At 41.6% G+C, this 12,192-nt stretch overlaps 1 protein-coding gene across 8 annotated transcripts in view; it reads right to left on the reverse strand.

The window, feature by feature from the left end:
• The window catches only part of TCF3 (transcription factor 3), a 247,019-nt gene that overhangs the window by 115,492 nt on the left and 119,335 nt on the right, over positions 1 to 12,192 (reverse strand). For all 8 annotated transcript variants that reach the window (XM_075863682.1, XM_075863689.1, XM_075863678.1 and 5 more), the window contains exons 4-5: positions 9,278 to 9,351; positions 6,963 to 7,059 (exon numbers count right to left, since the gene is read on the reverse strand). In XM_075863682.1, the coding sequence (XP_075719797.1) occupies positions 6,963 to 7,059; positions 9,278 to 9,351 (171 nt within the window). The remainder of the gene's footprint in view (positions 1 to 6,962; positions 7,060 to 9,277; positions 9,352 to 12,192) is intronic.

Consider the following 12,192-nt stretch of genomic DNA (forward strand, 5'->3'; position numbering starts at 1 on the left):
CTATGATTCTAAGGTCGGTCACCTCATTCTTTCTCATCCTTGGATTTACCCCTTTAGGACGCAGCCTGTTTTGGCCTTGTGGCACAGCCGATTTTTTTACATGGGTCAGTTTATGTGGTAATAACTTGGGAATGCTTTTACCTATCCAAGCGATTCGGAGATTGTTTTCTCGTGACATATTGTACTTTATGATAGTGGAAAAATTTGGTCGATAAATTCAATATTTATTCGTGAGAAACACCAAAATGTAAAAAATTTTTTAAAATTTAAATGTATCTGCTTGTAAAACCGATAGTAATACCACACAAAAAAAGACACTAGTTAACATTTCCCACAACTATTTTATATTTGCATAGTTTTTTGAACGTCCTTTTATTTTTCTATGACATCACAAGGCTTAGAACTTTAGCAGCAATCTCTCACATTTTCAAGAAAATTTCAAAAGGCTATTTTTACAGGTACCAGCTTAGGTGTGAAGTGGTTTTGAGGGCTTTATGTATTAGAATCCCCCTATAAATCACCCCATTTTAAAAACTGCACCCCTCAAAGTATTCAAAACAGCATTCAGAAAGTTTAACCCTTTAGGCTTTTCACAGGAAATAAAGCAAAGTAGAGGGGAGATTTACAAATGTAATTTTTTTTTTTGCCGAAATGTAATTGTAATAAAAAAAATTATGTAACACAGAAGGTTTTACCAGAGAAACGCTACTCAATATTTATTGCCCAGGTCCTGCAGTTTTTACGAATATCCCACATGTGGCCCTAGTGCCCTAATGGACCGAAACACCAGCCTCAGAAGCAAAAAGAGCACCTACAGGATTTTGGGGCCTGCTTATTTTTAGATTATATTATAGGCACCATGTCAAGTTTGAAGAAGTCTTGTGGTGCCAAGACAGTGGAAACCCCATAAAGTGACCCCTCAAGGAATTTATCTAGTGGTATAGTTAGCATTTTGACCCCACAGGTATTTTGCTATATTTATTGGAGTTAGGCCTCATGCACACGACCGTAAAAACTCCCGTTATTACGGGTCGTAATTACGACATGTAATAACGGGCTCATAGACTTCTATTGGCGACGGGTGCCTTCCCGTTTTCTCACGGGAAGGTGCCCGTGCCGTTGAAAAAGATAGAACATGTCCTATTTCAGGCCGTAATAACGGCACGGACAGTCCATAGAAGTCTATGGAGCTCTCGTAATGACGGGTGGCTACATGTGTGCACCCGTCATTACGGCAGCGTTGCTAAGCGACGTCAGTAAATAGTCACTGTCCAGGGAGCTGAAAGAGTTAACTGATCGGCAGTAACTCTTTCAGCACCCTGGACAGTGACTACCGATCAGTATAAACCTGTAAAAAATAAAAGACGTTCATACTTACCGACAACTTCCTGCTTCCTCCAGTCCGGTCTCCCGCCCGTTGCCTTGGTGACGCGTCCCTCTCGACATCCGGCCCGACGTCCTGGATGACGTTTCAGGCCATGTGACCGCTGCAGCCAATCACAGGCTGCAGCGGTCACATGGACTGCCGCGTCATCCAGGGATGTCGGGCTGGATGTGAAGAGAGGGACGCGTCACCAAGACAACGGCCGGGTAAGTATGAATTTCTTTAACTTTTATTACAGAAAAGGCTGTCCCTTCTCTCTATCCTGCACTGATAGAGAGAAGGGGCTGCCGATTAGTGCAGTGCTATTTTGCCGCCAAAAACGTGCTCGTAAATACGGGTGGAATACGTGTGACACCGGACCCATATTTACGGGCACGGGTTCGTAAATACTGGTGCAAAACGGGTGGAATACGTGTGACACCGGACCCGTATTTACGCCAGTATTTACGGGTGGGAAAAAATACGGTCGTGTGCATGAGGCCTTAGTCTGTGAAAATGAAAATTCTGAAAAAAACATAGAAATTTGTAATATTTACAAGGAATAAAGAAGAAAATGCACCCCAACAATTGTAAAGCAATTTCTGCCGATTATGGAAATACCTCATATGTGTTAATAAGCTGATGTTTGGACACAGCAGGGCTCCGAAGGGAGGGAGCGCCATTTGGATTTTGGAGCGCAGATTTTGCTGGATTGGTTTTTAGTGCCATGTCGCGATTGCAACGCCCTGGAGGGACCAAAACCGTGGAAACACCCCAAAAGTGACCCCATTTGAGAAACTACACCCCTCAAGGAATTTTTCTAGGGGTATTGTAAGCATTTATACCACACAGTTTTTTTGCAGAAATTAGTAGAATTATGCCGTGAAAATGAATATAAAGATTTTTGTCCACTAAAATGTTGAATGTTTTCATTTTCACAAGGGATAAAGGAGTAAAAGTCACCCTAAATTTGTAACTCAATCTCTCCCGAGTACGGCAATACCCCACATGTGGTAATTTATTTTTTTAATAGAAATTAACCTTTGCAGGATTGATCCTTTTTTGCTTTTCCATTTTAGTTTTTCTCTCCACGCTTTCCAAACGCCATAACTTTTTTATTTTTCCATAAACTGAGCGGTGTGAGGGCTTATTTTTGGCAGGACGAGCTGTAGTTTTTATTGGTACCATTTTTTGGTACATACAACTTTTTGATCACTTTTTATTACATTTTATTTAGAGAATTAGTGACCAAAAAACATTGATTTTGGCATTTTTAATTCTTTATTTCTTACGGCGTTCATAATGCGCTATAAATGACAATTAAGATTACGGCGATACCATATGTATATAGTTTTTTAATGTTTTGCAGCGTTTGCACAATAAAATCACTTCTTTATAAAAATTACTTATTTTCTGTGTCACCATATTCTGAGAGCCGTAACTTTTATTTTTCAGTCAAAAAAGCGGTGTAAGGGCTTGTTTTTTGCGGGACGGGTTGTAGTTTTTATTGGTACTATTTTGGGGTACATGCGACTTTTTGATCATTTTTTATTCTATATTTTGGGAGGGGTGGTGACCGAAATATAGTGATTCTGGCATTGTTTTTAGTTTGTTTTTTTTGCAGCGTTCACCGTGCTGTAAAATAACATTATAGTTTCATAGATTGGGTCGTTATTTCGAACGCGGTGATACCAAATATATGTATTGTTTTTTTAACATTTTCATTTTTTTTCCTATAAGAGACTTATTATAGGAAAAATAAATCTTTTATTTTTAAAACTTTTGTAAAACATTTTTATTAACTTTTTTTTCTTTTTTTTTCTTTACTTTTTACACTTTTTTTTTTACCTGCAGCTCTGATCGCTGCTATAATACATTACACTACTTAGGTAGTGTAACGTATTCCAACTGTCAGTGTGATGTCACAGTGTCACTGACAGTCTACGAGGACAAGCCAGAGGCTGGTCCTTCTAGGCTTCCATACATGGCAGACCTGGAGAAAGTTGTCTGGCCCCCGGGTGCCATCACAAGCATCAGCAGCCCCCACAATTGCATGGGGGCTGCTCATGTGCTACAAACCCCCTAAATGCGGAGATCGCAATCGAGCTCTGCATTTAACGGGTTAATTGCCGAAATCAGTAGCAATGAGCCGCTGATCAGCAAAAGTGGAGTGTCAGCTGTCAGGGACAGCGGACGTCTCAGTTCCCGATGCATACTGTTACAGACACGGTCACCGACAGTGTGCATCGCGAACGGCAGTGACGTCCTGTCACTCTGACAGGAAGTCTATCAGGAGGCTGGTCCTGATAGGCTTCCGCACATGGCAGACACAGAGGCCATTATTTGGCCTCCGGTCGCCATGCTAGCCATCTGCAAACCTCACGATTTCATTGTGAGGTCTGCCGATGTGCTAGAAACACCTAAAATACGGCGATTGCAATCCATCACCACAATTAAGGGGTTAATTGCCGAAATCAGCGGAAATAAGCCTCTGATCGGCATACAGTGGAGTGTCAGCGGTCAGGCACAGCTGGCCTCCCGGTGCACACTATCGCCGACAGTGTGCACCGGGAACTGCGCAGTAACTGTACGTCCCCATGCACGAAGACACTGGCCACCCGGACGTACACTTGCGTCGTGGTGTGCCTAGGGGTTAAGAGGCTCATTCCTATCCACTAATAAGGAATGTTGGTATGCATTTTTGAGAACCCAAAAATGGCAACATTCTATAGCTTACCCAAGGTTAATAAAGGCTTAATACCACTTAAAGGACGGCCTATTGTAGCAGGCATTGATAGTGTCACACAAAATGCTATCGTATCCTCCGTCCATTTGTGATGACTCTTCCATCCTACGACAGATACAATGGATGTCCTTAAACAGATAGAAGGTGTACAGCTTGATGATGTACTCTTGGGTAGTTTGGACATGGAGGCCCTCTATAGCAGTATACCGCATGAAAAGGGTTGTGATTCAGTGATATATTTCCTCAAATCTAGAGGTACTCAGTATACAAGCCATAATGAGTTTGTCATGAAGTTACTTCGATTTGTGTTCACGTTTGACGGGAAGTTTCTCCACCAGCTCAGGGGAGTGGCAATGGGCAGTCTATGTGCCCCAACCTTTGCCAATCTCTACCTGGGCTGGTGAGAGAAAGAAATGGTCTTTCAGGAGACTATGGAACTTTGGACCTCAAATGTGATCCTCTGGCTTAGGTTCATTGACGATATTTTAATACTGTGGAATGGTTCACAAGCTAAATTCAATGGGTTTGTACAGATATTGAATGTCAATGACCTTGGTTTATTTTTTACCTCAGAAATACTCGCGGACAAGATTACATTCTTAGATCTGCTAATAAGCAAGTCAGTATCAGGAAGAGTCAATACACAAAGTCATAGAAAACCAACAGCCACCAACACTTTATTAAGGTGGGATAGCTGGCATCCAAAACCCCTTGAGAAAGGAATTCCAAAGGGTCTATATTTGCGAGCCCGTAGAAATTGTACAAGCATGTCTGACGATCAGAATGCAGCGTCTGACTTGAAAACAAGGTTGGGTCAAAGGGGATACCCAGATGGGGGTTCTCAAAAATGCATACCAACATGCCTTATCGGTGGATAGGAATGAACTTCTTAATCCAAGGATGAGAGAGAATGAGGTGATCGACCTAAGGATCATAGGGACCTATGATTCACAACACACACACACACACACACACACACACACACACACACACACACACACACACACGTGAGAGAGGTCAATCAGACATTCTGGGCTATTTTAAAAGCTGACCCCGATATAGGGAGACTTTGGAGGGATAGACGAGCAATTACCTACTGTAGAGGACGTAACTTAAATGACAGACTGGTCCAGAGCCATATAAAACCAATTACTCATTCAACATGGTTGTCTAAGCCAACAATAGGTACATACATTTGTGGTGCCTGCACGGCCTGTAGATCAATCTCAATAAGTAAATCATATTTGAGTACTACATCAGGTTGTTCTTACAAAAATTATGATTTTATCAATTGTAGGACCCAAGGTGTGATATACTTGATGACACACAGCTGTGGTATCCAATATGTGGGTAAAACCACTCGCACGTTTCGAAGACTAATTAGAGACCACATTAATGATACTGAAAAACGAGCGGATACCCCAGTCTCACGCCACATATGGGCGCAACATCAGGGTAATACTGATCATTTGAGATTTCAAGGCATTGAAAGGGTACATCCTCATCCTAGAGAGGTGGTGACTGGGATAAACGTATTCAACGGGAAGCACGATGGATATTTCTACTACAGACTGTTAAACCTGGGGGCTTAAATGAAAACATCTCTTATACATGTTTTTTATGAGGGAGGTGTGTTTATATGGTGGGATTAGTCTTGTCCCGTTTATAATACTTTGTCCTATGGCCGATGGCATATTGATATAGATTTCAATATGTTCACCGACTGCTATTGATATATGTATAGTGGCTAGTTCTATGTATCGGTCTCATTTTTAATGCTATATTCCTATATGACCTCTCACCGATGTCAGTAAAAAGTATTTCCCTTTTAAATAGTACGCCTCTATTTGGGTTTGCAGCCGCTTGGAGGTTCCCATGGTAACGTGACGCTAGGCGTCGTTCAATATGATCAGGGAGGTTAGATCTGGACGAGCTCCGGAGACGGCGGAACGTCTGATGATGTGGTGCCCTCTGATTGGGGCTATGATTTAATAGTCCAGCCTCTGGATGGGCAGGGGAAAAGGCTTAAATAGCCGACGTTCCGTCGCATGCGCTGCGGTCAGATACCAGAACCGAGCTGTTAGAGTAAAGTTCTAGTAGAGACAGGGAGGCTTGATAACATTGCACAGGAAATTGATGTGCTAAACTGCCCTGTCTCGCTATACACCTCTGAAGAAATGTCCTATACAAACGAAGGATGCAGAAACGCGTTAGGTGTTCAAATTCGTTCAGTGTGAATGCACACTCTTGCTTAGGGTGTAAAATCTCTGTCAAGTGTGAATGCACACTATTTCTATAGGTCTTGCGCGGTTATCTAGGGGTGTGAATGCACATTATCCCTAAGTGCTGGTGCTCATTTCAGAGTGAATGCACACTGTCTTAGGTGTTGCGTTTCCGCTATTGAATGTGAATGCACACTCTGCTAGGTATCAGATCTTTATTTAGTGTGAATGCACACTTTGCTATTTAGTCCAGGTAGGGACAGGTGTTATATTTTTAGCTAGATATCTGGGGGAGTGCTACAATAATTGAACTTTAGGTGGATTATTACTCATTATTGGTACACTGATCTAGTCTTCACCTACCTGGTTAGCCTGGTATCTTTAGGAATGCATTGGCTAGTCTAACTCATTTTAAGGATTTAATATTAAAATTGTCTTATAAGCATTCTTTTCCAGCCGGATTTATCTATATGCAATAATACTATTATTGCATCCTAGGTGCCTAACTTAAAAATTTACAATAAACAAAATTCTAGCCGATTATAAGGGAAGGATGCGAGAAACTCCTTATTTGAGAATATAAGAATATAACACGATAAGTCAGCCGCTTTTCAGCAGTCCACAAACTTACCCACAAGTCCTGATGACAGAAAAGTTGTAGATGACAAATTGCCTTCATGTGAGGGAAGATCCCTGTGTTCCCCATAATGACTGGTGTCACCATAACCCTGAGGTAACAAAGCAGTGATTAGAATTGGAATCCAATGTTATCCTCACATAACATATTAACAAAAATATTGTAACACACCTCTTAATCATTGAATTCAGGCATTTTATTCAGTCCCATCATCACTGGTGTACATTAAAATTAAAGAGGCTCTGTCACCAGTTTCTGAAATCCCTATCTCCTATTGCATGTGATCGGCGCTGCAATGTAGATAACATTCAAGTTGTTTTTTTGTTTTTTTTAAAAACACGTTAATTTTTGGCCAAGTTATGAGCTATTATATATATATATATATATATATATATATATATATATATATATATATATATATATATATATGCAAATGAGCTTTGAAATGTACAACTGGGCGTGTACTGTGTTTTTAACTGGACGTGTTTACTTTTTTTACTAACTGGGCGTTGTGAATAGAAGTGTATGATGCTGACGAATCAGTGACCAATCAGCATCATGCACTCCTCTCCATTAATTTACACAGCAGCATCGCGTTCTTACTAGAACGTTGTGCAGCCACATACAGACATTAACGTTAATCAAGTGTCCTGATAATGAATATACATGACCTCCAGCGAGGACGTCATGTGTATTCAGAATCCTGACACTTCTGAATTTTCTCTGTGAGATTTCCAGCAAGGGAAACGAAATCTTGTTTACCTCGTAATCTCGCGAGATTACGAGTGGCTTGCTGGAATCTAACCGTTAACGTCTGTGTATGTGGCTGCAGGTCGTGTTCTAATAAGAACACTATGTGCTGTGTAAATGAATGGAGAGGAGTGCATGATGCTGACTGGTCACTGATTCGTCAGCATCATACACTTCTACTCACAACGCCCAGTTAGTAAAACAAGTAAACACGCCCAGTTAAAAACACAATACACGCCCAGTTGGACATACGAAAAAAAACACGCCCAGTTGTCCATTTCAAAGCTCATTTGCATATATATATATATATATATATATATATATATATATATATATAAATAAAATAGCTCATAACTTGGCCAAAAATGAACGTTTAAAAAAACAAACAAAAAAAAAAACGTTACTGTTATCTACATTGCAGCGCCGATCACATGCAATAGGAGATAGGGATTTGAGAATCTGGTGACAGGGCCTCTTTAAGCACATAGCCATGCAGTCTTTCTTTACAAACATTCGTAATAGAATGGGTCATTCTAAAAAGCTCACTGTATTTGAGCGTGGCGTGTAATAGGATGCCACCGTTGCAACAAGTCAGTTTGTGATATTTCTCCCTCCTACATATTCCTCGATCAAGTGTTAGTTGTATTATTGCAAAGTGGTAGGGTTTAAAAACCACAGTAACTCAGCAACGAAGTGGCAGACCACGTAAAGTGGGTTTCCATGGCCGAGCAGTTGTATGAAAGCCTTACATCACCAAGCACAAAGACCAGCATAGGATGGAGTGATGTAAAAGCACACCGCCACTGGACTCTGGAGCAGTGGAAACATGTTATGTGGAGTGACGAATCACGCTTCTATTTCTGGCAGTAACGTTCTCCTGGCGAATACCAGGAGAAGGTTACCTGCCTTACTACAGAGGGATAATGCTATTAGTTTGGCATAGGCCCTTCGTTCCAGCGAAGGGAAATCTTCATCATACCAAGACATTTTAGAAAATTATATGCTTCCAACTTTGTGCGAACAGTTGGGGGAGGGACCTTTTCTGTTCCAGCATAACTGTGCCTCAGTGCACAAAGCAAGGTCGATAAAAGGCATGGTTGGCCAAGTTTGGTGTGGAAGAACATGACTGACACACACAGCACCCTAACCTCAACCTCATCTAACACCTTTGGGTCAAACTACAACCAAAATTGCGAGCCAGGCTCTCTCATCCAACATCCGTGTCTAAACTCGCAAATGCTCTTCTGGAGAAAAAAAATGGCAAAAATTCCCACAGACACACCAAAACCTTGTATAAAGCCTTCCCAGAAGACTGAGAGCTTTTTTTAGCTGCAGGGGGGGGGGGGGAAGAGACCAACTCCATATTAATGTTTTCATTTAGAACGGGATGTGATAAAAGCTCCTATAGGTGTCTCAATACTTTTGTCCATATAGCGCATCAGCACAGTTATTTTACTGCACAGATCAAAATTAAACTAAGTATATTTTTGTCATTTTATAGAAAAACTCAACTAGACATGACAAAACATGGTATGTCCACTTTAAAAAGGATTACTTACTCTGCCCTGATCAAATGTGGATCCATTATGTTCACCTGCTGCCCAAGACCCAGATCCAGGTCTCTCTTCCATCCCTTTAAAAGTGAAGAAATAAAACATGAGTTAAAGCACACCAAGTGTAAACAATTATTTGTAGTGCACGGTCCTGAAACTATTTATTGACTTAAAGAGACTGTCACCACATTATAAGTGCCCTATCTCCTACATAATCTGATCGGCGCTGTAATGTAGAGAACAGCAGTGGTTTTTCATTTTGAAAAACGATCATTTTTGAGCAAGTTATGAGCAATTTTAGATTTAGCCGATGTGTCTTCTCTCGTCCGACGCCAAGGTTGAAGGACCTGTGGGTAACCTCATCGTTCCCACCCAGCTTCTTTCACTGCAGACACACAGCGTGACGTCACCCACAGGTCCTTCAACCTTGGCGTCGGAAGAGAGAAGACATCGGCTCCAGGCGTCAGATGGCACAGTTGAATCTGCAGCAGCATCACCATGTGCAGGTAAGCATAGCAAACTCCCTAGAGACGAAGATATTACCCTCTCGGAGGCCTGGAGCTGATGTATCTTCTCTCTCCAACGCCAAGGTTGAAGGACCTGCGGGTGACGTCACGCTGTGTGTCTGCGGTGAAAGAAGCTGGGTAGGAACGATGAGAAGTGTATGACGCTGATTTGTCAGGATCATACACTTCTATTCACAACGCCCAGTTGGTAAAACCAGTAAACACGCCCAGTTGGTAAAAACACAATACACGCCCAGTTGATAAAATGAGAAAACACACGCAGTTGTCCATTGAAAAGCTCATTTGCATAAATATAAAATTGCTCATTACTTGGGCAAAAACGATAGTTTTTTAAAAAAAAACAACTTTGCAGCGCCGATCACATGCAATAGGAGATAGGGATTTGATAATCTGGTGACAGAGCCTCTTTAAAGGATTTAAGGATATATAGTAATGTGCAAAACTTTTAGACAGTTGTGGAAAAATGCTGCAATGGGCAAGTTCACACGGAGTTTGACACGTTTTGACACGGAAAACGCGCAAAAAAACGGATGAAAATGCCTCCCATTGATTTCAATGGGAGGCGCAGGCGTTTTTTTTCCCCGCAAGCGGAAAAACCGGCTCACGGAAAAAAGGGACATGCCCTATCTTCGGGCGTTTATGCCTCTGACATCAATGGGAGGCATAGAAAGCGTATTTTGCGGCGTTTTATGCCCGCGGCGCTCAAAATCAACGTGCAGGCAGAGGAAAATCTGCCTCAAAATTCCAAATGGGATTTTGAGGCAGATTTTCCTCCTGCAAAAAATGCAGTGTGAACCCATCCTAAGAATGCTTTCAAAAATAGACTTATTAATATTTTATTTTTTTATCAATTATTAAAATGAAGTGAATGAACAGATCAGAAGTCTAAATCAAAACAGCATCAATTCCTCTAGGTACACTCGCACAGTTTTTGAAGGAACACGGCAGGGAGGTTGTTCCAAACATCTTGGAGAGCGAACACAGATCTTCTGTAGATGTAGGCTTCCCTCAAATCCTTCTGTCTCTTCATGTAATCCCAGACAGACTCGGTGTTGAGATCACGGCACCATTAATCCTGAGCAAATTCCCAACTCTATTTGCTGAAATGCAGCACCAAACTTGCAAAGAACTCCACTATGCTTCACTGTTGCCTGCAGACACTCATTGTACTGACCCTTCTACGAACATTCTGCCTTCTGTTACAGCCAAATATTTGACACTTTGGACTCATCAGTCCAGAGCACCTGCTGCCATTTTCTGCACCCCAGTTCCTATGTTTTTGTGTATAGTTGAGTCGCTTGGCCTTATTTCCAAGTTGAAGGTATGTTTTTTTTAGCACAATTCTACCATGAAGACCACTTCTGGACAGACTTCTCTGAACGGTTCTAAACGTTGCCCATTTCTTTGTGCTTCTTCATAAGAGATTGAACAGCACATCTTGAAACCCCAGTCTGCTTTGAAAACTTTGCCTGGGGGACACCTTGTGATGCAGTATAACTACCTTGTGTCTTGTTGCTGTGCTCAGTCTTGCCATGGTGGACCTGTGACATGAAATGGTCTTCCACAACCTCACCTTTGTAGCAGAGTCTGGCTGTTCCTCGCCCAGTTTTAAGCCTCCTACACAGCTGTTTCCGTTACAGTTAATGACCGTGTTTCAACCTACATATGAAAATAATGATCATTATCACCTGTTTGGTATAATTAATCATACACCTGACTATAACCCTACAAAATCCATGACTTTGTGCAAGTGTACCTAGAAGAATTGATGCGGTTTTAAAGGCAAAGGGTGGTCACACCAAATATTGGATTTGATTTCGATTTCTCTTCTGTACATTCATTTTGTATTTTGTTAATTATTTAACAAAAACAACCTATCAAACACTTCTACTACCCTTTAGGGTATCCACACACATAGCTGATTTGCTGCAGATTTACCGGGGATTTCAACCGTTCTGTATTGAAAAGTGTGAAACCCGCAATTAACATCCGCAACAGAACGAGCATGCTGTAGATTTTAAAATCCACAGCATGCTCAGATTTCTGTGCAGAAATTGTTCCGCAGCCTGTGGATCAGATTTGTTCAAATCTCGTCCACACGGCAGGAACTGGAATTCACTTTCTTGCTGAGATTTCTGGTGTCCATTTTCTCCTAATCCCTTCCATTTTCGTCTGAGAAACTTCTGAGGCTCAATAGGCAAATGGGAACAATTTGCTGCCAGACACCTCTAGCAGCAGTTTATCTCCTGCTGGAACAAAGGATCAGTCAGATTAAAATCCAACATGCCTGATCCTCCGCACCAACATCTGTCGTTGAGGGAAAGTCGAGACAACCTCATACATATCAGATAGTTAGCTGGTTCCGCCGAAGTCGGCAGGTTCAGCCAACCATCC

This window comes from Rhinoderma darwinii, chromosome 1, assembly GCF_050947455.1.
Source record: "Rhinoderma darwinii isolate aRhiDar2 chromosome 1, aRhiDar2.hap1, whole genome shotgun sequence".
NCBI lineage: Eukaryota > Metazoa > Chordata > Amphibia > Anura > Rhinodermatidae > Rhinoderma > Rhinoderma darwinii.